The following is a 26,499-nucleotide window of genomic DNA, read 5'->3' as shown; positions in this document are numbered from 1 at the left end:
TGGTGGAGACAATATTTGTTGTTACAGCATTTTATAATTTAAAATTTAATTTTCCCAGCTACACTTTTGCACTACTACCAGCTGGTATCTCTTTTTCCATAATCTTTTGGGTTATTTCTCGGTCATTGACTTACGTCGTCATTTCTTGTCTCTAAGGTCTAAAATAGCTAAGCTAAAGTCTTGCAGGCCTCAGGCCACAGTTTCTTGTGTTTCAGCTTGTCTTACTCATGTCTACTACTTGGTTCCTCTAAATTCTGATCAATCTTACACTTATAATCCTACAAATCAACTAATTAACGTACAATGAATATATGGTATATTGATTAATCATAACATCACACAATAAATGGATACTAAACTAAAATCATTGGCTACATTATCCTCTGGATTCTTACAGATTCCATAAACATTTTAGTAGGGACTGATGCTAGATCTACGAGATGACAATTGCCAAAATCACTCTTTTTTATGGCCAATATCATATTTGCTTTTTCCTATTTTCTGCATCACTCCAGAGCTTCATAACTAATGCAAATAACGACTACACTGAACAGAATTTACTAGTAGTAAATAAACTTATGAAAGTTAAGCAGAAGAAACTTCAACAGCCAAAAAAAAAATTAAAAATGAAATAAATAAAAAATACACCTCTACCCCGATATAATGCTATCCTTGGGGGCCAAAAAATCTTACCGCATTATAGGTGAAACCGCGTTATATCGAACTTGCTTCACACAGCAGCAGAGGAGAGAAACACCCACATAAAATGGGGGGAGGAGAAGTAATCAACTGAACTGGCTAGAGTACAAAGTGGTGTCAAAATGCACACCAAAAAAATTCCCTCTCAAATCTCCTCCACTTACTTGTAACACCTAAAATTACCCAAAATAATAATAAAAAACAGAAGCAATCAGATGAAGGAGCCTTTAAGATAAAATATAGCTAGATGGTTCCAATCTTTGTAGGAAAAAAAATGTGTCTGTATGTATATGTATACACACATACCTATACACATATATTTAGCTTCCATTTATTCTGCTGTATATTAATGCTTCAATTCTGCAGTTAATTATATGACATTTCTTAACACATTCTTTTATTACCCTGACCAATATCTGGCTCATTTTATCACATTATACTATAGTTTATAATATACAATTGCACATAAATGAAAAATGTACTGGATTCATACTGTGTTGTATAAAGGAGATAATGATTGCAGCTATTTTCTGATCAAGCCAACACATAATCCCACCACAGCTATTGTCAGATTAAACAGAATACAAATAGCTATTCCCAATATATATACACACTTGTTAAATGATACACAGCAGTTTTCAAAACCAATTAAATACCACTATGCTCAGGGTCTAGAGAGGATTTATGTTTCATTATTAGTGTTAACTTGAGCCTGAGCGCATCATGCTTAGAAGCGAACAAATACTGCAAAATATATGCTTTAAATTTCTATTCCTTTTTATTGCAAATAAAACACTATATTGGTTCACATGAGGTCCTCCCACACACAAAGAACTTTCTAATGCATTTGCTGTTGCTACTCACAACTTTCCCAATCTACAGCATAATGGGTGAGGGAAAAACTGGGAAGAGATAAACATGGGGAAAGGCACAGAACTCCAGTTCTAGCATGGAAGGGGAGGGAGCCAAGAAACAGCGTGATTTCAAATAAAGAGAATTAGAACAGAAGGGTGCAAACAATGGGACAAAAAAAATAAATGTAAAGAGAGGAAAGGAACAAACAAGTAAAAGAAAAAGCAAGACAGGTACCCCATAATTTGAAGTTAGTAAACAGTAGGAGTGTTCCTAGATTTTATAGTACTTTCTTGGCAGACATCCTGGTGCGGTAAGTTTTAGGAAAAAAAGACTGCAAGATGGTGTTGCTGCATGGAATTTGTCTCGTAGTGTTTCAAAATGTTATTGTTGTTCCGGAGTATCCACATGTTAAAAGCCATAACAGCGAGTAATTTTTTTCTGCTGGTTATCAAGGACTGATGAAAGAGAACAGGAAAAGGTTTCAGATGTATGAAAGAAAGACACTTGAAACTTGGGAATCAGTAAAGATTTTTGCAAAATGGGTACCAGCCACTCAGCTCCATGAATCATTCAGAATATCAATAGCCAGCCTACTAGTTAGCAAGCAAAACATCCGGATGAGTTAAAGAATCTTTCCATTGCAGATGTGCATCTTTTTGGATATCAGGATATCTGAATACTTACATGAAAGTGATACCATTAACTTGTATAGGCCCAAAAATTCACAATAAAGAAGGATACATTCAATGCAATACATAGCTTCCTATGCCTTTAATAATTTCATACATCATTTGGGTTGACAACCAAAATTATTTATTTATCTTGCAACCACTGTTTAAGAATCTGTGGGGTTTTTTTTGTTTGTTTGTTTTGTTTTTTGCATTTTTGTATGTACATATTACACAGCATATTCCTAGGATCCTGCATAGGATTCACTTTTCTAAAATGAAATTAAGCTTGAGAACCTTAACAGATTGTCAGTGTCTATTTTAAAATATATTGTACTCTATGTATAAATAAGTGCTAGCAAGCGCTGGACTCTATGGTTAAATAATAGAATCTTAGTTTCTGGGCCTCTTATTTCTCTTACTTCTTCCTCCGCTGGCAGTTTTCTCAGGCCTTCAGAAAGACCATTACATGACTGTCACTTTGGATCATTCCCTTCCTCCTCATGGGACATTTTGCCTTTTTCTTTTCTTTTGTACATATCTAGAGTGCACATTTGGTTGAAGGCCTTGTGGGTCCTGAAGGTTTAGCAATAGAGATCAGACCTTCACTTCACATGCGGAGTCACTGACTTAAAAGTGCTTAAGTATATATTTAATTTTAAGAAGAATTTGACTTAAGTACATGCTTGAGCACTTTTCTGAATCTCAGGCATGGCAAAGAAAGATCTTATCTATGCCCCTTTACTCATGCCCTTTTACAAACATTGCCATTTTGCACAAAAATAACGCTACCAGAGATATGGGGTGGGGGTGGGGCGGGGGAAGAGGTAGGAGAAAGCAGACACACAACAGTAGTTTTTCCAACTTGCTATCTAGGAGTCTTTCCACTGAGAATTGCACAGGTCAAAACTTACAGGCAAGCTAACACTTGATCAAAGATAAAAGTGAGTAATTAGACCACCATGCGACAAAGCAATTTATTTACCAGTAAAAGAAACAAAGGAGGATGACATTTGGGGGAAAAGGGATAACAGAAGAAAGAATGAAAAGCTGTATAAGTTCCTGGTGGAGCAGTACCTCTTCATTATTCACCATGCCATCAGCTGCCAGCTTTTTCCCACCTTCCCCCACACCAAGAAAGTTTTGGAAACAGTAAGAGGAAAGCATTTCCCAGAATGATCTATATCAATTCAACTTTTTCTCTAAATCATAGCATCATTAGTTCAAGAGAGAGAGAGACAAGCAATGACTACAGTATCTATGGGCTCTGATTCAAAATAATTGGTCAGAGAAACCCACAGCTTAACCTTTCAGTTCATTAGGCAGAAATTTAGAGGTAATGCAGAGTAAGTCTTGGAGAAGCAAGAGTAGGTGGAAAGTCACATTATTTTGTGATGTCAAATAAGGCTTTTTTTTTTTAATTAAAAGATAAACCATCTCCATGAAGCATTTGTAATATCTCTCCTTTGACAAAGATGTAGAAGCCAAGCACAGCTTTCCAACATGCCCAGTTTATATTCCTATGTACAACTCACCCCAAAATTATGTACATAGGCACTTTTATCCATCTACATTTATGCCATCCTAACCTGGCCTGCAGGGTCAACGAATACACATACCAATCCAAGAAACATTAGATGGACTACCCGGGCATCTTTTGAGTCACATTTTTTTTGGTTGTGATATAACGCCACCTCAATAGTGCAGTAAGCATTTTTATACATAAATCTGCTGAGATGCAGGTACCAAATAGAATACCTTGAATATGAAGTATAACTTATTACAATTGAAAAACAATGGCAGATTACACTATGCACAAATCTTCAAGACATTAGGCTCTAATCATAATGGACCTGACTTTTCACTGCACGGCAACTTGTGCAGTTATTTATGACTTGCAAAATGAGGGTAAGACACTACAGCTGAACTACTCGGTGATAAAGACCATAATGTTATAGCTGAACCGCTGAGTAACAGCGACCATAATGTAATTAAATGTAGGGGGGGAAATACCAAAGAAACCTACAACAGTAGCATCTAACTTCTAAAAGGGGGGACTACACAAAATGAGGAAGGTAGTTAAATGGAAATTAAATTAATTACAACAGTAAAATGCCTGCAAGATGCATAGCAACTATTTAAAAAACACCATAATAGGGGCTCAAACTAAATGTATACCCCCAAATTTAAAAAATAAATAAAAAACAATAAGAGAACTAAAAAATTGCCAACATGGCTAAACAGAGTAAAAGAGGTGGTTAGAGTCAAAATGGCATCCTTTAAGAATTGGAAATTAAATCCTACTGAGGAAAATAGAAAGGAGCATAAACTCTGGCAATTCAAGTGTAAAAGTATACTTAGGCCTGGTCTACACTGGGGGGGGCAGGGTCGATCTAAGGTACGCAACTTCAGCTACAAGTACCTTAGTTCAAATTACTTACCCGTCCTCACGGCGCGGGATCGACGTCCGTGGCTCCCCCGTCGACTCCGCCACCGCCGTTCGCGGTGGTGGAGTTCCGGAGTCGACGGGAGCGCGTTCGGAGTTCGATATATCGCGTCTAGATGAGACACGATATATTGAACTCTGATAAATCGATTGCTACCCGCCGATATGGAGGATAGTGAAGACGTACCCTTAGGTAGGCCAAAACAAATTTTAAGAACTAGCAAAAGACAAAAAAAAAATTAAAAGCAAAAAAAAATATTTAAGTACATCAGAAGCAGGAAGCCACTGGATGATCGAGGTCCTGAAGGAATACTCAAAGGAGACAAGGTAATTGCAGTGAAGCTAAATTAATTCTTTGGATTAGTCTTCACTGCAGAGGATGTGAGGGAGAGTCCAACACCTGAGCCATTCTTTTTAGGTGACAAATCTGAGGAATTGTCCCAGATTGAGGTGTCAGTAAAGGAGGCTTTGGAACAAACTGAAGCCGGCGCTGTAACCAGGGAGATACAGCGCTGTATGTGCCTTGCAAGTGTGGACGGTGAGTGAGTTGCAGAGCTGTAAAGCCACCACCAGCGCTGCAACTCTCCAGTGTAGCCAAGCCCTGATACATTAAACAGTAGTAAGTCACCAGGACCAGATGGTATTCACCCAAGAGTTCTGAAGGAACTCAAATATGAAATTGCAGAACTACCAACTGTAGTTTGTAACCATTTACTTACATCAGGCTCTATACCAGATGCTGGAGGATAGCTAACAAGACACCAATTTAAAAAAAAAAAGACTCCAGATGTGATCCTGGCAATTACAGGCTAGTAAGCCTAACTTTAGTATCAGTCAAATTGGCTGAAATGATAGTAAAGGACAGAATCATCAGACTCATAGGTGAACATGATATGTTGGGAAAGCATCAACATGGCTTTTGTAAAGGGAAATCATGCCTCGTCAATCTATTAGAATTCTCTGATGTGGTCAAACAAACATGTGAACAAAGGGGATCCAGTGGATATAGTGTACATGGACTTTCAGAAAGCCTTTGCTTAAAGGCCTTTGGGACCTTGTCAAAGTAAGCAGTCATGGGATAAGAGGCCAGGTTTTCTCACCAATCAGTAACTGATTAAAAGACAGGAAACAAAGAGAAGGAATAAACAATCAGTTTTCAGAATGGAGATATGTAAATAGTGATGTCCCCCAAGGATCTGTACTGGGACCAGGGCAGCCAGCATATTCATAAATAATATGGAAAAGGAGTAAACAGTGACGTGGCAAAATTTGCAGGTGACACAAAATTACTCCAGATAGTTAAATCCAAATCTGACTGCAAAGAGTTACAAAGGGATCTCACAAAACTGGGTGACTGGACAACAAAATGGCAGATGAAATTCAATGTTGACGAAGGCAAAGCAATGCACCCTGGAAAACAATACCAACTATATTGGTATTCCTGAGGGCATTCTACACCAAAAAATTAAAAATTCTGCACACACTATTTTAAAACTCTGCAAATTTTATTTGTCAAATAAATGTAGAGGCTCCAGCATGGCATTGGGGAGCACAGGCCATGCTGCACAGAGGTGAGTGATCACTGTGCAACTCCCCACTGGGACACAGACTCAGCAGTGAGACTGCACCCAACCCTGACACAGCACAATGACTGGGCCTTCCCCAGAAACACCCTAGGACCCTGCCCCTCTGTGCCAGGTGCACCAGCTGTGGGCAGGTAGGCACAGCAAGGCAGGATCCAAGTGAGAAGGGGCTTCGTGTGAGGGGATCCAGGTGTGGCTTGAGAGGGTTCTGTTTGGGGCAATCTGTGTGCGGGTGGCTCAGTGGGGAATCCAGGTATGGGGTGCTAGAGGGGTTCTGGGTGCAAAGGTAATTGGACTCTGCAGGGGAGTCCAGGTGAAGGTGGCTGGAGCTCGGAGGGGTGTGGGGGCATCCTGGGTGTGGGGGATAAAGCTCATTGGGGGGTCTGGGTGTGCAGGGCTCAGTGTGGGGGTCCAGATGTTGGGGGAGTGGGGCAGGGATCCAGGCGCAGCTGATTGGGGCTCGATAGGATAGGGATCTGGGTGCAGGTGGCTCATTGGGATGGTCCAGGTGCAGGGGAAGTGAGGCTCATCGGGGGGAGCTTCTCGGTAGGAGGGGGGGTGAGGCTCTGCAGGATGGTCTGGATATGAGCGGGTCTGTATTCATGGGGGTTGGGTGGATGGGGGAGCAGCTCCCTGTACAGTGATCCCTCCCACTGCACCTGAGGAGCAATATGTGCAAGAAGCAGGGGGGAGGGGAGGAGATTTGCAGAGCATCCTAGAGCTGGGGGAGAAATCTTGGGGTGGGTCTGACACAGCCCCGGATGCCTTGTAGGGGAAGAGGAAGTCCCGTCCTCCTCAACCCAGCCAGAACTAGCAGCTGAGCCCGGCACAGGGTAGGAGGCATCAGCCGGGTCTTCCCCAGTCCCACCCACTACCTGACAGTAATTTACCTCTATGCCGGTTGCCCTAGGCACTGGAAACATACCGCTGGGGAGGATCGCATACTGCTCGTGGCTTTCCTTCGCTTCCCTGTCAGAAAGCCATTTTTCTGCAAGGAAGCAAAGAAATCTGCGGGGAACATAAATTCTGTACATGCACAGAATTCACCTATGAGTAAAATGATGGGGTCTAAAAGAGCTGTTTCCACTCAAGGACAGTCTCCATGGATAGTTCTCGGAAAACTTCTGCTCAATGTGCAGCAGCAGTCAGAAATGCGAACAGAACGTTAGGAACCATTTGGAAAAGGATAGATAAGACAGAAAATATCGTAACACCACTATATAAATCCATTATATACTCAACTCCTTGAATACTGAATGCAGTTCTGGTTGCCCATCTCAAAACAAGTATATCAGAACTGGAAAAAGTACAGAGAAGGCAATGAAAATTATTAGATGTATGGAATAGCTTCCATATGAGGAGCGATTACGAAGACTGGGACTGTCCATCTTAGAAAAGAGATGACTGAGAGGGGATATCATAGAGGTCTATAAATGAAGGGTGGGTAGTAAATAAGTGTTACTTACCCCTTCCCACAACACACAAACCAGGGATCACCAAATGAAATTAATAGGCCGCAGGTTTAAAACAAACATAAGGAAGTACTTCTTCACACCATGCACAGTCAACCTGTGGAATTCACGGTGAAGGCCAAAGTGTAACTGGGTTCAAAAAAAGAATTAGGTAAGAACTTGGCTATTAACCAAGATTGTCAGGGACATAGCTCCATGATCTGGCTGTCCCTAAACCTCTGCCTGGTAGAAGCTAGGCCTGGATGACAGGGGATGGATCAGTCAATAAAGTGCCCTGTTATGTTCACTCCCTTTGAAGCATCTGGCACTGGCCACTGTCGAAAGACAGGATACTGCGCTAGATGGACGACTGGTCTGAATCTGTGTGGCCATTCTGATATTAACCATTGTGAATGAGGCATTACACCCTCTTTGCACAAGTATAAATAATCACACAAGGCATAAAATAGTGGAGAATCAAGTCTAAAGAGTATAGTCTTGCCCTGAGAAGTGAGAAAACAACTTAATGGGAAGGAGCTCAACTACTTAATCATCCATCATTACCAGATACAAAAAGACCTTTGCCCAAATTGCTCCAGTAAAAAAATTACTCTAATCCGTAACTAGATTATGTTGGCAAAGGCAATGGTTGGCGAAATTGCCTATTAGCCACAATAAGAGGAAGACTAGAGCAGATGGCAACCATAATGAAGAGGGATAACAATTTTAAACAGTGTTATTGTTTTTTGAGAAAAATAATTTCCATCACTGCTCCACTGATCCCTTCTGTCAATTTTTGTGGTTTTACAATCAAATTTATATATGAAGTATTTTTTTCCATTTGTAGCTGCCATTGATAAACCCATACAAAAAGAAGAAACTAACCGACTATCCAATGGAAACTGATTATATATGAAGTGCTGTCCGGTGTAAAACAGAAACTTGAAAAATGAGAAATATTTTCTCTAATCTCTATTGGTAAGTAATGTTTAAAGACAGAAAAATAAATAGGTGTATGTTGCCTATCTTTGACAATTAGGAGATGCCAGTCTTATCAGTCAGCTCCTGAATGCCTCTTTCACATTTGGATCACACAGTTCTGCCCCTTGACAAGGAATGTCTCTACATTTTTCATGGCGGTTCAGGAAATGTAACCCAAGATGTAAAGCCAAGTTATATGGGCAAAAGAAGTGAACAAGTGTTTCAAGTTCAGGTTCTGCAGCAGCTGAGGGGTGATGATATGAAGGTTGGCTGAATAAAGCTCTTTGAAATTCATATTCCTGAGAGTGAGAGTCCACAGCAAATTTTTGTAATCAAATCTATTCTATGTAAAAGGATATTTGAGAGACTACAGAAGTAAACTTATTGTAATAATTCTCATACAGCAGTTTAGTGACAAAATATTATTATAGTAGCACAGAGCTCACTCTTTGGTGATGCCAGTGCAAAGTGTACTTTACATCCTTTTCTAAATTTCTGTATTTTAGTATTAATGTTTTTCCTGTTACAAATATAAGCTTCCAGCTTTTTTCTCCCAAATCTCCCAAATCTCCTAAACTTTAATCTCTCTCACCCTCAGCTTAACTGTTTTCAGCAAAATCTTTAAAAAGCAAAACTAAAAACTACTGGCCAAGCCACAGTTTTCAACAGTCTTTATCTGCTGATCCTCTGGCTCTTGCCCCTCACAATTCATCTCTCACATCTTAAAAGCCCCCGTCTTTATCATCCTTTCCTCTACAACTACCACCCTCATCCTTCTCCCTTTCATCTCTAAACTCATTATTTACAATCACTGTTTCAAATTCTTCTCCTCCAATTCCATTCTAAACGCTCTTCAATCCAGTTTCTATCCTTTGCACTCCATTGAAACTGCTCTCACCAGTCTCTAATGACCCCTTCACAGCCAAAGCTCAGAACCAGTACTCCATCCTCATCCTCTTTGACCTGTCAGCCACCTTCAACACAGTCACCTATGCTCCTTTTCTTGAAATCTTATCCTTTCTTGGATTCCATGACTCTGCTCTCTAATTGCTCATTTAGCTCCTCACTAACTCTCCAACTTTCTGTGGAGGTTCCACAGGGCTCTATCCTTCATACCACTATACACCTTACCTCTGGGTAAACTCATCTGCAAATACAAGTTGAAATACCATCTCTACACTGACAATTCACAAATATACCTCTACTCCAGAGCTATCTCCTGTGCAAACTGAAGGCTCAGTCTCTCTCTCTCTGACATCTCCTAGCCATGAGCTCAGATTCAACATGGCTAAAACAGGGCTATTAATCTTCCCCTACATACACTTTCTCCCCCAACTCCTTTCTCAATCACTATGGACCACATCAACATCCTACCTGTCACTCAGGTCCATACCCCGGGCATCATCTCTTACTCAGACCTCTCTCTAGGTCCTCACATGCAGGCTGTATTTAAGCCTCGCAGATTCTTTCTGCATAACATCTCTACAATAAGATCTTTCCTAGCCATCCACAGAGCACAAACTCTCATCCATGATTTCACCACCTTGATTATGGCAACCTTCTTTTCTCTAGCCCTAACAAATGCAATCTTGCCCCATGCATATCCATTCATAATGCAGCTACAAAGATCATTTTCCTAGACTCTCACTTTGACCATTTCTTCAAATCCCTCCACCAGCCCCTTCTCTAGCGCATCAGATACAAGCTACTTGTCTCTGCTCTCAAAGACCTGTCCTACTTTTTCTTATTCACTGGTGAGATATTGACTCCTAATGCCAATTGGCCAATGAGGCAAGCCTCCACCAACCACTTGTTAATTTTTAAACAAGCACCTATGTGCTCTCTCCCCTGCTGCCCCTCATACTTGAGAGGAGTGCCCCATAAACATCTGCAAAGCTACCTCATTATCCTTCTTTAAACTTGCCTTTGCCAAAATGATTACAAAAAACTTGAAGAAAACAGTTCCCTGCTGCACTAAGACCACTGCCTACCATGCTGACCAATATTGCTTCGTTGTTTCCTTGTATTCCCCCGTGTCTGTCTGTAGCCATCTGTTGTCTCTTGTCTTCTACTTTGACTGTAAGCTGTTTGGGGCAGGGACCATCTTTTAGTTGATTGTACAGCACCTAGTACAATGGGGTAATAAAGTTACATTTTTTAGCTGAAGCCAACCAAATTAAAACGTCACCTTACTTGAAAGGCATTTTCCCAAAGTTAGGCAAAATCCTCCAAGCACTGAGTGTGAGAAACTCCCATTGACTTTAATGGGAGCTCTTCCTCAAGAGACAAACAAAGGGCATGTCTTCACTAGCAACGGCAGCGCTTTAACATGGTTGTGTAGTCAGGGCACCATCGATGGGAGAGTGCTCTCCCAGTGGTATAAAAAAAAACCACCTCCACAAGGGGAGTAGCTCCCAGCACTGTTGCATTCTCTACACTGCCACTTTACAGCGCTGAAACTTGCAGCGCTCAGAGGGTGTTTTTTCACACCCCTGAGCGAGAAAGTTGCAGCGCTGTAAAGTGGCAGTGTAGACAAGGCTCTAAATGTTAAGACTTTGAATTGTTAAGTCTTAAAAAGACTTAAAATTTGTTGCAGGTAAAGAGGCCATTGTGATCACTGAAAACCCGACTGAAGCCTCTGTGTGGGCATAGCAGTCCACCCATGCATAAAGAATTGCAGGATCAGGGTCTAAATTAGAAATTAGGTGAATGTGAAATTAAAGCTCTCTGGAAAGAAAGTCTTAGCAATTTGATAGGAGCAGGGGAAAATCTAAGATCTGCAATTTGCAGTGTGATGTTAACTCATGAATTACAGTAGTTTACTTTATCACAGTAGCAAACTATAACTTCTTACATTACATTTGGTTATATTTATTTCTTTGAGTGTAAATTGGCAGGCATATGGGATTCTGTACTAAAAAGTATTTTTGAAACCTTAAAGAATAAACTGATATCTAAAGCACAACTGGCCTCTTCTTTAACAGCGGTTCAAGAGGAAAAAATATTTGCAAGGATAGCAAACAACCTTAATTGCCATAATGGCAGACTTCAAGTTTTTATGTGAAGTACACCACCTCTCCCAACATCAGTTTCTGCTTTTCCACTGTATGTTTAAAACCAATTAAACGATGATGGTGTTTTAAGAGGACGCTCGGTATGTCACTGTGCTAGGTAAGTGTGGCGAAGCTAAGCCACGCATTGCTGCCGCACTGTAGACGTGGACAATTCAGCTCCTTCCCTGTGCTCATCGCCGAGTGCCTTTCCCTTCAGCTTTCCACAGGAAAGGACAAGCCGTAAGGTTTTATATCCGTTTAAATAGGAAGCAAAGGGGAAATTTTATACTTATAGAATATATATATATATATTTAAAAAAAACCCAGAGGGGCAAACCCTCCACACCTCCCCCCTGTTCCAACCAAACCCAGCGCACACCCCCTCGCCTGACCTGGGGGTCACCCCCTCAGGGGCACCGGCACCGCCTCTACAGCCAGGGGCCCCGCCCCACGCTGGGGCCCGCCCCCCAGCACAGGTGAACACCCCGCCCGGGGGCCCGGGCGCTAGGGGCAGGGACAGGCCCCTGGGCGAGGGGACGCAGAGGCCGGGGAAGGGTCTGTCCCCCCGCCCCCCCGCGGGCCTAGGGAAGCGGGGGCCGGAGCGGGGCCGGGGCCACTCACCGCTCTCCCTGGCAGCCGCGGCGCCGCCCTGGCGGAGATGCGGGCACAGGAAGTCGCGGGCCGCCTCCAGGTCCTGGAAGTGGCAGAAGGGGAGCAGCGAGCAGGACATGGTGCCGGCCGCAGCGCCCACCGCCCGGCCGGAAGTGCTCAGCGCCTCGCCCACCGGCCTGAGCAGGGCGCCGCTGTGCGCATGCGTGGGAGGGGGCGGGCTGAGGAATGCGTCACGTGATCAGCGTGGTGGTGAGAGTGTTTCCCTCGCTCCGGGGCCGTTGTAGCACCACGGGGGGGGCGTGAGGGGTCAGCGCCCAGCGCCCGCGGGGTCCCGCCGCCTCGGCGCCCCCCTAGCTGCCTCCGGCTCTGTCCTCAGGCGCTGCGGCAGCGGCAGCTCTTCCGCCGCCGCCGGGAACTGACGCGTTTGAGCCCCGTCAAGGGATCTCCCTGAGCCGGCTTCACGCGCCCCCGCGCCGCACCGGGTGTCCGAGCCCCGCCGCGTCGATTGCACCCACACGAGGGCGAAATCCCCAGTGGAGCATCTGCCAGCGCCAGCCTCTCGCTCTTTGAAGGCGACCCCTGTGCGCGGCGGGGGGGTCCCACTTTTTTGCTTGCATTTTTGGGAGGGAGAGGCGCTGGCGGGGAGGGGTGGGGTGGTGAGAGAGATTTTCCCCTGTGCTGGAAAGACTTTTTGGGGGAAGGTTTTTCAGCATTTCTTAAATACAGTCAGGGTCTGGATTATTGTAATCTGCCCTGGAAGTTAGTTCAATAGCTGGGAACCCTCAGCTGAGAACGTTTTGTCCTCAACTCTCAGGTGCTTCGCCCTGTGTTGCCCCAGAGGAATATAACTGTCTCCACTATTCCTTTAGCATAGCTGGGGCTTGATCCAGTCATTGCTTTGAGGATTAGGACCAATGGCTTAAATTTGTATCTGAAGCTAGCTGGAAAGAAGTAGGACTTGAAGATAGGTCTAATGTGGTCTAAATCATGGAGGAAATGGGCAGTGGCACAGGATGGCTGGCCTGGTAAATGAAGCAAGTCCAGTGCCCCAGTGTCAAAAATGATACTCCTGGATTGGCCAATTAAGAGGGTAGGGCAGCACCAGGGTCTATAAAATGCAGGGTCAGGAAAGACTCACTGAGATAGAGCCTTGGTAAGAGTCAGCTAGGAAAAGATAGGAGAGGGGGGCCTGGCTCTGGGGAAAGGTTGGGAGAGCTTTTCTGCTCCCTGGAAAGAGGGAAGAATTATCAGGAAGCCAGTGGAGGGGCTAGTCTGCTGATCTTCCTGAGGCAGTGATATCCAAGGCTAGAGAAGGCTGAAGGATGAGAGCAGCAGCAGAAGATGCCTATTGGCTCTTGGAGCTGTAGAGCTGAAACCAGAGGGCTGGAGAGAGCTCTGCTAGAGAGCCAGTGTGTGGTGAGGGATGCAGGAGCTGTACTTGCATGGATTAGGTGTTGGGTCTTAGAATCATAGATTATTAGGGTTGGAAGGGATCTCAGGAGATCATCTAGTCCAACCCCCTGCTCAAAGCAGGACCAATCCCCAAATACCTAAATGGCCCCCTCAAGGATTGAACTCACAACCCTGGGTTTAGTGGTGTGTATGGGGTTTTCTTCTGTAATAAATTAATCCCACAAGGGCCATTCTCAAGAAGGATTTGCTGGACTATTTCTGGGGTGTCAGGAGGGAAACTGAGACAGGTGCACCTGACATGCTGCAGCCTACTGGCGGAGGGTGCTCCCAGGTGGGGCTGCTCTGAGACAGGCACCCTGATTCTGTATCAGCTGAAGCCTGTGCATTGCCTTATTCATGTTCAGCTTCAGATACAGAGGATTACAGTAATCCAGCCTGGGGGTGACAAATGCATGCCTTAATATGGCCAAGCACTTCTCTGGGAAGAAGGGGCAAAGTTTTCTAGCAAGCTGGAGGCAAAGAATGCATTTTTAAATGCTGATGCTACTTGGTCACCTAAGTTTAGCGAGGAGTCAGAAAGCACCCTGAGGTTTCACATCATTGACAAATGAGGGCTGTATGTGGAGACAGTGTTTCATCTAGTTCTTCAAAGCATTTTCTCTTTCTAGTCATGATCGCTTTAGTCTTGTCTGGGTTCAGCTTGAGCCAGCAGCTCTTAATCTGTAAGCATTCTGATATTTTAGTAGTGGCAGCAGTTACATTTATGATGAATGAGATCTGTAGCTGAGTTGCATCAGCATATTGTTAACAACTGAGCCAAGGCATCTCACCATCTTTTCCAGTGGTCTCATGGAGATAATGAAAAGAAGGGAAGATAGTTCTATTCACAGGGATAGATAATATCTTAGAGTGAATTCCCTCCTCTTTATACTATTTAAAAGATCCAGAGGGTAGTAAATGGCAACAGGTTCTTTGTGGACATCTCTTGACTCTTCAGTACACTTTCCTCACTTCTTGATCTACAAAACTCCATATTTGTTAATCTTTCAGATGTGCTGCAAAACCCCTCTCCCTTTTTTACATAGGGATGTGATAGATTCTTCATCATTTAAATTATTTAAATCAAGATTGTGTGTCTTTCTAAATCATATGTGCTAATTCAACCAAAAGTTGTGGTCTTGATGCAAGAATTACTTGGTGAAATTCTGTGGCCCGTGTTATGCAGAAAGTCAGACATGCAGGTGGTCATAATGGTCCCTTCAGGCCTTAAAAATCTGCAGTGAAATCCTGGCCCTATTGAAGTCAGTGTGAGTTTTCCAATTGACATCAATGGGGCCAGAATTTTACCCTAAGCATCTTTTTTCTGGACATTGGGGGATAAGCAAAACATGAACAGTTGAGCCTTTTTTCCCCAAAACATGTCATTGTCCTGCTTTAAAACTGTATGCAAAACAATGAGGCATTGTTATTCTTGGTTGTTCCTATTTAAGTGAGCCACATCATTTTTCTATCATGTTTAGGGTCCGATTGATTCATTGTGGGGTTGGGGGCACCTTTTCCTCACCACTTTGTTAGCAGTGTCCATAATAGAAGAACTGTAAACAATCTTATTTAATAATTTAAAGATTTATCTCCGTAGTAGTAAGTGGGTTTTCAGCACATCTGTCTTGGAGTTTTCCTACTGAGAGATGTTTAAAAGTTTTGCTTGCATTTTCTGTCTTGTATACCCTCATTAAGAGCAGCTTTGACACATCCATAGATGCTGTGCTGTTACTAACTCGCTAAGGTGCCATCAAGTAAGTAAAAATATTCACTTGATGTCTTTGAAAATGCACCTTTTCGATGTCTGTGTTCATCAGAGTAAGACTTTGATGTCACATATCTGAGAGAACCATCAGGGATATGATCAGGAGGTATAAACATGGAAAAAAGGATGCCTACTGTTCATGATCTTTAATCAGAGAAAATCTGAATGTCAATAAAGCAAATTTAACTGTCTCTGAAGATGAGTTCAGACTGCCTTCTGGGGGAATCAGCATTGATAAATCTGGGTGAGATACTTAACCTATAATGTCAGTATTGGCAGATATCTATGTAGAGCTGGTTGAATCATTGATTGTAAATAAATTATCCAATGATTTTGGCCCAGTTTTTTTCCATTTATAAGCAAATCATTCATGAGCCTGTGCTGATTTTTGCAAATAATATATTCATTATTCCTAAGTACTTGCAGAGTAGGTTGAACGGACAATTTTCAGTCTACATGTTGTTCACAAACTGTTCACCACAGCTGTATGTATTTATGGCATATGATTGATCACCTCATTCACATAATGCTGCTTCTGCTTTCTGGTTGGATAACTAAAACTTTTTAATGATAAATGATGACTAGCGAATGACAATAATGAATTCTCTTGAGCACACACAGTGCCCATGTTCATTTGCAGATGTGGCCAAAGGATGCACAATAACCATTCCCTAAGTAAGCATTTCCCCAAGGGTGGAGTGTGCATGAAGGGGTGAGCATGAAGCACTAATTGGAGAGGGGCATTGAAAAGGTATTAAGATGGGTAGGCCTGTAACACCATGTGGCAGGCCTACAGGACAGGGCATATCAGGTTTCATTTTCCTGAAGGGGGAGCTTAGCTTTCCAACGTTTGGGAAATTATACCTTAAACATTTTTGTGTACAAAATCTTGGTTGTGCAAATGTTTATGAATAGCAACACAAATATTGTCAAACTGAAAAGCCATTCAGATTTTGAACCACAAGTAAATGTAATAAAGATGTAATGCACAGGAAGACGATTAAGAGATAAATCTGTATTTTCTGACCCCGGTCATCTGACTTGGATCAGAGTTACAAAATGTTACACCCCATCATATGACATGGGTCAGTAGCCAGTGGCTGCAGTGGCGATTGTTACAGGACTGTTTTTGCAGGATTGAGCCAGATTCATCTAACCCCTGAGGGTTATATTTATAATTGTAATTTCCTGAGGAGGGAGAGAATTTCTTATATCAAACAGCAGGTTCTTTTTAGTCTTCATCAGGTGTTTTGTTAACATATATCTCTCAAGGGTAATAGTGAGGGTGTACATTGGAGCATCTCCCCTTGGGTGTATGTATACTAAAAAATTGGGTGGTGGCTCAAACTTTTTATGTTTAAATTTCAAATATTATTTGTCCTACTCTCTGTTTTGGCATCGATGATCTAGTCAGGATTTAGCATGATCTAGGAGATGGGACATGTGGTAGGTTCTATACCTGAGTCTGCAACTGAAGTATCATAATTACCTTGGGCAAGTCACACAACATCTCTGCCTCAGTTTCCCCATTTGTTAAAGGGGAATAAGAATGTTTACCCACCTTTTTTAAATGATTTGAGATTTGTGTGTGCAAATATTTTTATTACTACATTGATTAGAAGAGTCCCCTTGCTCTAATAAAGAGGTAGATGGCCCCAGTCTTGTCTGTCAACTTAACAGATGACACGGTCAAGCTCTAAAAAAAAAAGAGTTCAATCCAGTCATCTTCCACTGGAGGTTGGATGATGTTATCAGCAGATATTGGGAAGAGCAATGTCTGGGATGATCACAAGATTCCTTTCACATTTATAGAGCAGTGTTGCTGGACTGGCTGTGGATAGAAAGCCATCCACAACAAGAAAAAATATCCAGAGTGTCGAGCTTTTCTGGTATAAGCTTAGCTTTTGTCTGTCCACACGAGATCTCCCATAGGACAACTTTCCTCTGCACAAATATCTCACAGCATCAGAGCCAAAATAAACTCCAGAGACTAGCTTTTTTTTTCTTCTTCAGTTTAAAAGCAGAAGTGTTTAGCTTCTGGTCTCAGGGATGATGTTTAGGGCCTTCTGAGAATCCATGACAATTGCTGTTTTTAAGCAGTAGAGCCCCTTAATTATGAGATGGTAAGACTAGATGAGTATCTAAACTTTCTACAAAACTGGAGTCAACTAACTACTAATTTTTTTTACCTTATTTCTTTTATTTTTGTATGGAAGCATTAACAGGGAGAAGAAGGAATAAGTGATGAGTTATCTATGCTGAGAGGAGCACCAAGCCAAAATTTAACTTTCATCTTTCCACTTCTGTAGCTTGCAGTTTCCACTATAACAGAGGTTCTCAACCAGGGGTACATGTGCTCCTGGGGGTACACAGATCTTCCAGGGGGTACATCAACTCATCTAGATATTTGCCTAGTAAAAAAGCTACATAAAAAAGCACTAGCAAAGTCCGTACAAACTAAAATTTCATAGAGACAAAACAATGACTTGTTTATATTGCTCTGTATACTATGCACTGAAATGTAAGTACAATATTTATATTCCAAATGACTTATTTTATAATTCTATGGTAAAAGTGAGAAAGTTAGCAATGTTTCAGTAATAGTGTGTTGTGCAGGGGTGAAAGTAGAAATAGGGACTTACCGGTACGGGGCTGGGTTGGGGCCGGCTCTGGCCCCCAGAAGGGGTGGGGCCTTGGGCAGGATGGGGGGTCAGAGCCAGCCCCAGCCTGCCCTGTACCGGTAAGTGCCGTCCCCTGCTGGGGTGGCTGCGGCAGCTGGGGGCTCCAGCAGCTATTTAAAGGGCCCAGGGCTTGGCCACCGCTACCGCCCCAGCCCTTTAAACCACTGCCGGAGCCTCTGGCTGCCGCTGCTACTCCAGGGCTCTGGCAGCAGGGCTCCAGGGGTTATTTAAAGAGCCAGGGCTCCCACTGCTTCTACTGCCCTGCGTGTTGTGACACTTTGCATTTTTGTGTCTGGTTTTGTAAGCAAGTAGTTTTTAAGTGAGGTAGAAGTTGGAGGTATGCAAGACAAATCAGACTCCTGAAAGGGGTACAGTAATTCGGAAAGGATGAAAGCCACTGCACTGTAATACTCTGCTGGTGGCACAAATGTAGTATTTTGGTAAGTGTCACTGTTTGACTCAAACCTACTACTGCAGGGCTATCTGCACCTCTGTCTTGTTTCTTATCACACTTAGTTTACCCTCTTGGGTGCTTTTACAAATCTTGTGGTAGAGTCTTGCAGTTCTCCCACCCTTAGACTGGATTCTGGGCTGCAGTACCCTGCATATCAACTGTTATCACCCTACAGGTCCAACTGAGCTCTGACACCTCTGGTTCTTCCCTTTTTGAGTCTGTGATCAGTGGCATACAGTGATCAGTCAGCCTTCTTTAAACCAGAATATTATTTGTTTTAATAGTAGGAACAAAGCATAAGAGAAAAAATGATTTTAGAACAGTCTACACACATGACGGTTACCTAAAGTTTTACCATCCCCAGTGGTAACTCAGCAAGGACTAACTTCTTCAGGCACCCCCCACTGGGTTCCTGGGGCAGTCTGGTTCCCCTGAATGAATACTGCTTTAAACCCTGCTTTAGTTCTTTTGTTCTTCTGTGTTCCTGGGCTTATCAAAACCGGTCATATAGCCTCAGTAGGAGATAGAGCCAGTAGTTCTGACATTGTCCCTTAACAACTCTCAAGTGTTTGCAGAGGGGTGGTTTATCTTGAGTATTCTTTTCCTTCCTGCCTGTTTTCCCAGACAGACTCCTGTTGAGTTATCTCACCATAGTCATACAGAAAACACCTGATAACCAGGCCAACATACACTATTCATAAGTTATTCTTCTCTGTTCAAATTCAGCTGTGAAAAAAAGCAGTTTAGGAAAACACTAATTGATTAAGTCTCACAGCTACCCTGGAAGGTATTGTAATGACCATTCTAAAGATGGACAAATGACAGCACAGATAGGTTAAGTGACTTGCCCAATATCTCACAGCAAAGTTGTGGCAGAACAAAGAGAAACCCCCTGGAGTCCTGAAGTGAGCTCTGTACACCTTCTCATGCGCCTTTACGCTGAGTAAAAGAGTTGTGTGAGCTGGGTGAAACATTATTACGGGTTTAGTTAAAACCTCCTTAAACTGATTGTGTGAATGTCTCCACCATTTATGTCAATTGTAAGAGAGAGTTAAGGGCTCACACCTAAAACAAAGCCCAATAGTCTTCCCTGGAACTATAAGCAGGTGGGTGAAGGGTTCAGCTGGGTATGTGGCCAAGTGTGGGGTTAGGAGAGAACACTCAGAAACTGAAAGCAGACTGAGTTTGAGAAACAGCCTGAAAGAGCAGACCATGGAAGAAACCTGTGGAGAGGTTTTTTGGGTTAGGGGTGCAGTCTGAGAAGAGTGCACTTGGTGTTGGAAGCAAAATAAGTTGTTTCCTGCTACTTGATGCCCTCTGCATTCGGAGAGACAGGACTTCATACATTCTTTGTAAATAAACAAAACTGCATCAGAGAAATGTCTGGATCATCCACAGGGCCTAAGATGACTAGCCGCTGGAGGGGTGTAAAAGGCCCTAAAAGCTGCTGTTCCAGCTGAGAGAGGATTCCCTTAGCACAGGCACTGCAAAAGACAGCCATCTGACTGCCTCCTCCAGCCTCTTTACATGTCTTGGTATGGGGGCAGAAACATTGTGGCCCACAGGGCAGTTTCCAGAGGCTGCTTTAAGGCTATGTCTACACCTGGAGCTGGAGATGTAATTCCCAGCTCATGTGGACATACTCAGACTGTCATCGAGCTAGCATGCCAAAACTAATAGTATAGCTGTGGTAGCACAAGCGGTGGCATGGGCTAGCTGCCCCAACACTTACTCTCAAGTTCTGAGGGCATTTGTACTTAGGGTGGCTAGCCCTTGCTGCTGCCCATGCTACCACAGTTATGCTACTATATTTTGCATGCTAGCTTGATGAAAGCTAGCGTGAGTATGTCTGCTTGAGCTGGGAATCACACCCCCAGCTCTAACCGTAGCTTAACCTCTCCAGCAGGGCTGGCCTTACCATAAGGCGAGCTGAGGCAGCCACCTCAGGTGCCAGACTGGGGGCGGGAGGGGGAGACCCTAGGACCCAGAGTGTAGAAAATTGTGTCTGTTGCTGGTGTATATGTATTCTCTCTGCTCTAGATGCACAGAGATGGTGGAGTGCTGTGCTGGAGGAAGGAGGGCACAAGAGATATAACAGGCGGGCAGGAGAAAAGGTGAGAGGGAATAACAGAAAGCAGCAGGAGCTACAGGGAGAGAGAGGAAGAAGAGCCTCTTATGTAGCTCTCTCTAGCACCCCCAGGAGCCTGGACTGATTAACACCAGCTTCTCAGGGAGCTTCCTGTTTCCTGCTGCTTCCCTGAACCCACTTGAGGAGAACAGGCAGACAACTGAAGTAGTAGGAGCCAGTTAAGACACTGATATCTTCCCTCACTCAGGCCCTGCTACCAGCCTGCTTATTTGTCCCCTTCAATTGAGTGTTGAGAGCCACTATAGCTGGCACAGAACAGCAGTCATGAGTGAAAGAAGAAAATGCCCCTCTGGGGCAGCATTCAGAAAAAGAAAGAAAGCAAAGGAAGCTTTTCTATCTAAGCAGGAACGAGCTCTCCTGAGATACATAGAGACAAATGTTCACGGTGAGCCTTCCGGCCCCAGTGCGGATGTGAGTAGTGAGGAGATGCCTGATCTTCCAGTTAGTCAAAGTGCAGGTGATCTGGCAGCTACTGCAGCATCCATATCTCCATCTCAAATGGACATAACCATGTACATTCCTGAAGAAAAGTGTAGATCAGAGAAAAGTGTGGTGGAGGCGCAAGAAACAGCTGTTGCTAAGTTTAGTTCCTTAAATCTAGATGATCCAGGACTGTGGACCCACTTGAGCAATAGCCTGAGGGACTTCCTTGTACTGCATGGGCCACAGCAGGTGAAAAACTTCATGTTCCCCAAAGACAATGAACATAGAAGTTTACATCCAACACATTACTGGCGTGAAATCTCCAATGGTGACAAAGTGGAGAGGCTATGGCTTATGTACTCAAAAACGCAGAATGCTGCATACTGTTTTTGTTGCAAACTCTTCCAGTCTAATGTTCCAGCTACATCGGGTTCTATGGGAACAAACGACTGGAAAAATCTGGCTAGAAATCTGGCATGCCATGAGAAGGCAGCAAATCACCAGAGCATTCGATAGGTGGAAAGAGCTTGAGATGAGACTAAGGTTAAAGGCTACCATAGATCATCAGCATCAAGAAACGATTGCATCAGAGTGTCTTTACTGGCAAAACGTTCTGAAAAGGCTCATTGCCATTGTGAGAATTCTTGCTACCCAAAACCTAGCACTGTGTGGCACTTTAGATCAGCTGCATGTGTCAAAAAATGGAAACTTCCTTAAAATTGTGGAGCTGAGTTTGATGCTGTACTCCAGGAGCATCTAGGAAGAGTCACCACCCAAGAAAGGTACACACACCACTACCTTGGAAAAACAATTCAAAATGAGATCATACAGTTACTGGCACCAAAAGTCAAACAAAAGATTGTGGCAGATCTGAAGTCAGCAAGATATTACTCTGTTATTCTGGAATGCACACCTGACATCAGCCATACGGTACAAATGACTTTAATGGTGCGTTTTGTAACAACAACAAAACCTAGTGAAAATGTCCCTGCAATGGTGACTGTCAGAGAGCATTCTCTAGAATTTATTGACATGGATGATACTACATGAGCTGGTATGACAAATGTGCTTCTTAAAAAGCTGGAAGATACGGGAATTGCGATAGCTGACATGAGAGGTCAGGGCTACGATAATGTTGCCAACATGAGAGGAAAGAACAGAAGAGTGCAGACACGGATCCGAGAGTTAAACCCTCAAGCCTTTTTTGTCCCATGCAGTTCTCATTCATTGAACTTGGTGGTCAGTGATGCAGCATCAGCTTCTAGTGAGGCTGCTGAATTTTTTAATGTAATTCAAAGCATCTATGTATTTTTCTCTGGCAAATTTTGAATCAACATCTGGGAACATCCTCTCTGACACTGAAACCACTGAGTACCACATGATGCGAAAGTCGAGTGGAGGCAATAAAGCCTATCAAACACCAAATTGGGAAGATAGATGATGCCATAGTTGCCATTATGGAGATAATGCTATGACAGGAACTGTTTATGGGAGAACAGTGGCAGAGGGAAATGGAATCACCAGAAACATACATAGCTTCAAATTTCTGTGTGGCTTAGTGTTGTGGCATGGCATACTGTTTGAAATAAATGCTGTAAGCAAGAGACTCCAATGTATCTTGATATATCTGGAGCAATGGAACAAGTGGACAAAGCAAAGTCATACCTACAGTCTTACCAGTCAGATGAGGGATTTCAAAACATTCTGAAGAGTGCACAGAAGTTGGCAGAGGAACTTCACGCTGAAGGTATTTTCCCACCCATTCAAGAATACAAGAGTCACTGAAGAAGAAGACATTTTGATTACGAGGCACGGGATAATCCCATAAGGGATTCCAAACAACAATTCAAAGTTGAATTCTTTAACCAGGTGCTAGATTGTGCAATACAGTCAGCTGAACGTTTCATGCAGCTCAAGGAACACAGCAGTATATTTGGGATGTTGTATGATATTACAAAACTCCTCACTATACCTGAAGAAGACCTACACCAGCAATGCAGGGCACTAGAGACAGTGTTGACCCATGATGACATACGCGATATTGATGCGAGTGATTTAGGTGATGAACTGAAAGCCCTTTCAAGATGCATTTCAGCAGGATCAACTCCAAAGGCTGTTCTAGAATATATGTGCACAAATAAGATGACCACCCTCTTTCAAAATGCTTTTGTTGCTCTGCACATACTTCTAACACTTCCTGTAACAGTTGCCAGTGGAGAATGCAGCTTCTCCAAGCTGAAGTTAATAAAAACACATCTACGCTCCACAATGACACAGGAGAGGCTGGTCAGCCTTGCCACCATCTCAATAGAGCATGAGCTGGCCCAGACTGTGGACCTTCAGGAAGCAGTTCAAATCATTGCAACAAAGAAGGCAAGGAAAGCACCACTTTCATTATTCAAACAGATAAAAATGTCAGTGTTTACTATGCAGACAAGAAAAGTTACATTTGCTGTTCAGGCGATTGAAAGTAAAGTGTTACTTAAAATTTTTGAACAAGGCATTTTAAGTTGTTATTTCTCCTTTATTGGGGTAGGTAGCAGAGCAGTACCATGAGTGGAGTAGAACAGGAAGAAGGCAGAATTGAGACCTTTCAAAGTTTTGGTCCAAATGAGGGGACATGGGGGCATCATTTGAGCTCCCTTTCTCGGGTGCCAAAATGTTGTGGGCTGGCCCTGCTCTCCAGCCCCTGGACCATTCCAGGATTGGGAAGGAAATGAAGCTGGAGCAAAGCCACGATAACACCTCCTCCTCTGAGAGCGAGGAGAGAGTGCTCAGTGGTTTGAGCATTGGCCTGCTAAACCCAGCATTGTGAGTTCAGTCCTTGAGGGGGCCATTTAGGAATCTGGGGCAAAAATCTGTCAGGGATGGTACTTGGTCCTGCTGTGAAGGCAGGGGACTGGACTGCATGACCTTTCAAGGTCCCTTCTAGCTATAGGAGAGGTGGAGCATAGACTCTAACTTTTGGTTTCCAGTTGATATATGTACATTGAGTTCTAGATCACTTGCTTGTTACTAAGTTGTTGAAGTGCAACAAGCAGAGAAAATATTCATTTGAGCTTTCATCACCCTCTGAATAATTTCTCTTTCTACCAGTTAATTAGATATATGGTAAAGGCCATGTTCCAAGATGAACAAAGAGGTTTAAAATATGCAGTCAGCAATCAAGTTAACTTATCTTCACAGGCCCTGCCAGCCTTATTTAAAAAGAGAAGAACTTACTAACCTCCTTTGTTGGGTCTTTGCAGCTGAGCCTCTCCGACACAGAAATAGAAGCTGAACTGAGATCACTTACACCAGGGGTCGGCAGTCTTTGGCCCCCCACTTCCCACAGCTCCCATTGGCCGGGGAACAGTGAACCGTGGCTATCGGGGGGCCATGCCTACAGGCGGTCAACATAAACAAAATGTCTTGTGGCCTGCCAGCAGATTACCCTTTTGGGCCCAAGGTTGCCAACCCCTGACCTACACTATTAAATTACAAGGATTTGATAGCACTAGTTTGACACGTATTTGGCTAAGGCACTAGATATAAAATCTCTACTAGAGTAATTTTCTGTCCCCTTTTCACCTAATAGAGGTGTAATATTAGTGTAAAAGCAGAATGATCATTAATAGCTTGTATGTTATGTTTGCAGACAATTTTTCTCCCAGGATGATACAAGAGAACAGTCATTTATTAGGTTATTCAGTTAAGAATTGTGACTGAATGGACCCTGGTAGTCGCACCCTACACACTAGTGTAATAATCTGTGTACAAAAGATACCTTGGAGGTATCATTTGAAAACTAACTCCTCACTGGTCAATAATATGATGAAATGCATTTAACAATGTTGTATGTGAAGTTATGAATTCCCTCCTGTATGATATTGGTAGCGCATGTTCATGCAGCTCAAGGAACACAGCAGTATATTTGGGATGTTGTATGACTAGGCAGGAGTGGTTACACAGGTCTGTCCTAAATAAAGGAATGTGTTTACCTAAATTTACATATAAGCAGTAAACAGGGTCCTTGAGACTTCAAGAAGGAGACAAGGCAAATCAGCATTTCAGCATACACAGGAAAGAAAAAAGAGCATGGGTCATTGTCACACACACACACCCCACCGCCTCCCACTTTGCCTTCTTTATTGTTTCTCTAAACTTTGCTTTGAGAATAAGCCTCAGAAGAATCCACTTCAAAGGGTGACTGGACAATAAAAACATTCCAGGGTCTCTTGCCCTATCTGCCTCTCTCTCTTCCACCTAAGAAGACAAAGGAACTAGCCCTTTGACTTGAGGGGAGCATCCTGACCTGAGGAATTTGGTCAGCAATGTTGCTAGGAACATGTGGTAAGGATTTTATCTTGAACCAAGTCTAGTTTAAGTTTTAGTTACTAGAAAGCATTTTATCTTGTAACCATTTCTGACTTTAATACCTTATATTTGTACTCACTTAAAATCTTTCTCTTTGTAGTTAAATAAATTTTGTTTTATTTTTAATCAAAACTGATCCAGTGTTGTGTTTAAACTGAACTGTGTGAGTAACTCCAATTAAAGTAGCAAACTATTGACTATTGACCCCTTACAAGGGCAACAGACATCTAATATCTGAACTGTCCAGGAGAGGGCTGCACATGCAGGACACACATTTCTGGGAAAATTTAGGACTCTGAGTGTGTTGGGATCACCCTGCAAGTGGTAACCAAGGCTGCTGGAAGCCAGAACGTGGCTGGTGTGTTGCTGGCAGGCTGCAGCTATACACAGACACTCAGAGTGTGACCTGCATGCTGTTTGTGAGCAGCCAAACTTGGGAACTACAGCAGCAAAGCGTTGTAAGCACCCAAGGTTGCAGGATGGGTGGTGGCACAGCCCCTCGCTAGTCTAGACTGCACACCAGACTATGACAAGAATAGTGAATAATGGATGAGTCTTTTCATACATACATGAAGAACAAATTTCTATTAAGACAAGGGACCAAATTCATCCTTGGTGTAAATTCAATGGAATTTTACCAGATTTCCTTATGCCTAAATATAACTTCAGAGGAGTAAAGAGGAGGTTTTGAAAACAAAAGTGAGCCTGTCTTTTTGTCAGAAAAAGAAAGGGAGCATCTATTGATGCTTCCAGGTGTATTGCCTGCTCAGAGGGAGTAGCTGTATATTGGGGATCTGGATTACAGGTTTAAAGATTAGATATCAGGTACTGCAGAATGGAAATTGCATGATGTGTGCCTACTGGGAGA

At 43.1% G+C, this 26,499-nt stretch overlaps 1 protein-coding gene across 2 annotated transcripts in view; it reads right to left on the bottom strand.

Annotated features, from left to right (window-relative positions):
- The window catches only part of RAB3GAP2 (RAB3 GTPase activating non-catalytic protein subunit 2), an 80,111-nt gene extending 67,622 nt beyond the window's left edge, over positions 1-12,489 (bottom strand). For both annotated transcript variants that reach the window (XM_045010840.1, XM_045010841.1), the window contains exon 1: positions 12,358-12,489. In XM_045010840.1, coding sequence (XP_044866775.1) covers positions 12,358-12,466 — 109 coding nt within the window. In that variant the 5' untranslated portion in view covers positions 12,467-12,489. The remainder of the gene's footprint in view (positions 1-12,357) is intronic.
- Positions 12,490-26,499: the final 14,010 nt, after the last annotated feature.

Source organism: Mauremys mutica, chromosome 3, assembly GCF_020497125.1.
Source record: "Mauremys mutica isolate MM-2020 ecotype Southern chromosome 3, ASM2049712v1, whole genome shotgun sequence".
Lineage (NCBI taxonomy): Eukaryota > Metazoa > Chordata > Testudines > Geoemydidae > Mauremys > Mauremys mutica.
This window is presented reverse-complemented; position numbering and strand designations above follow the sequence as displayed.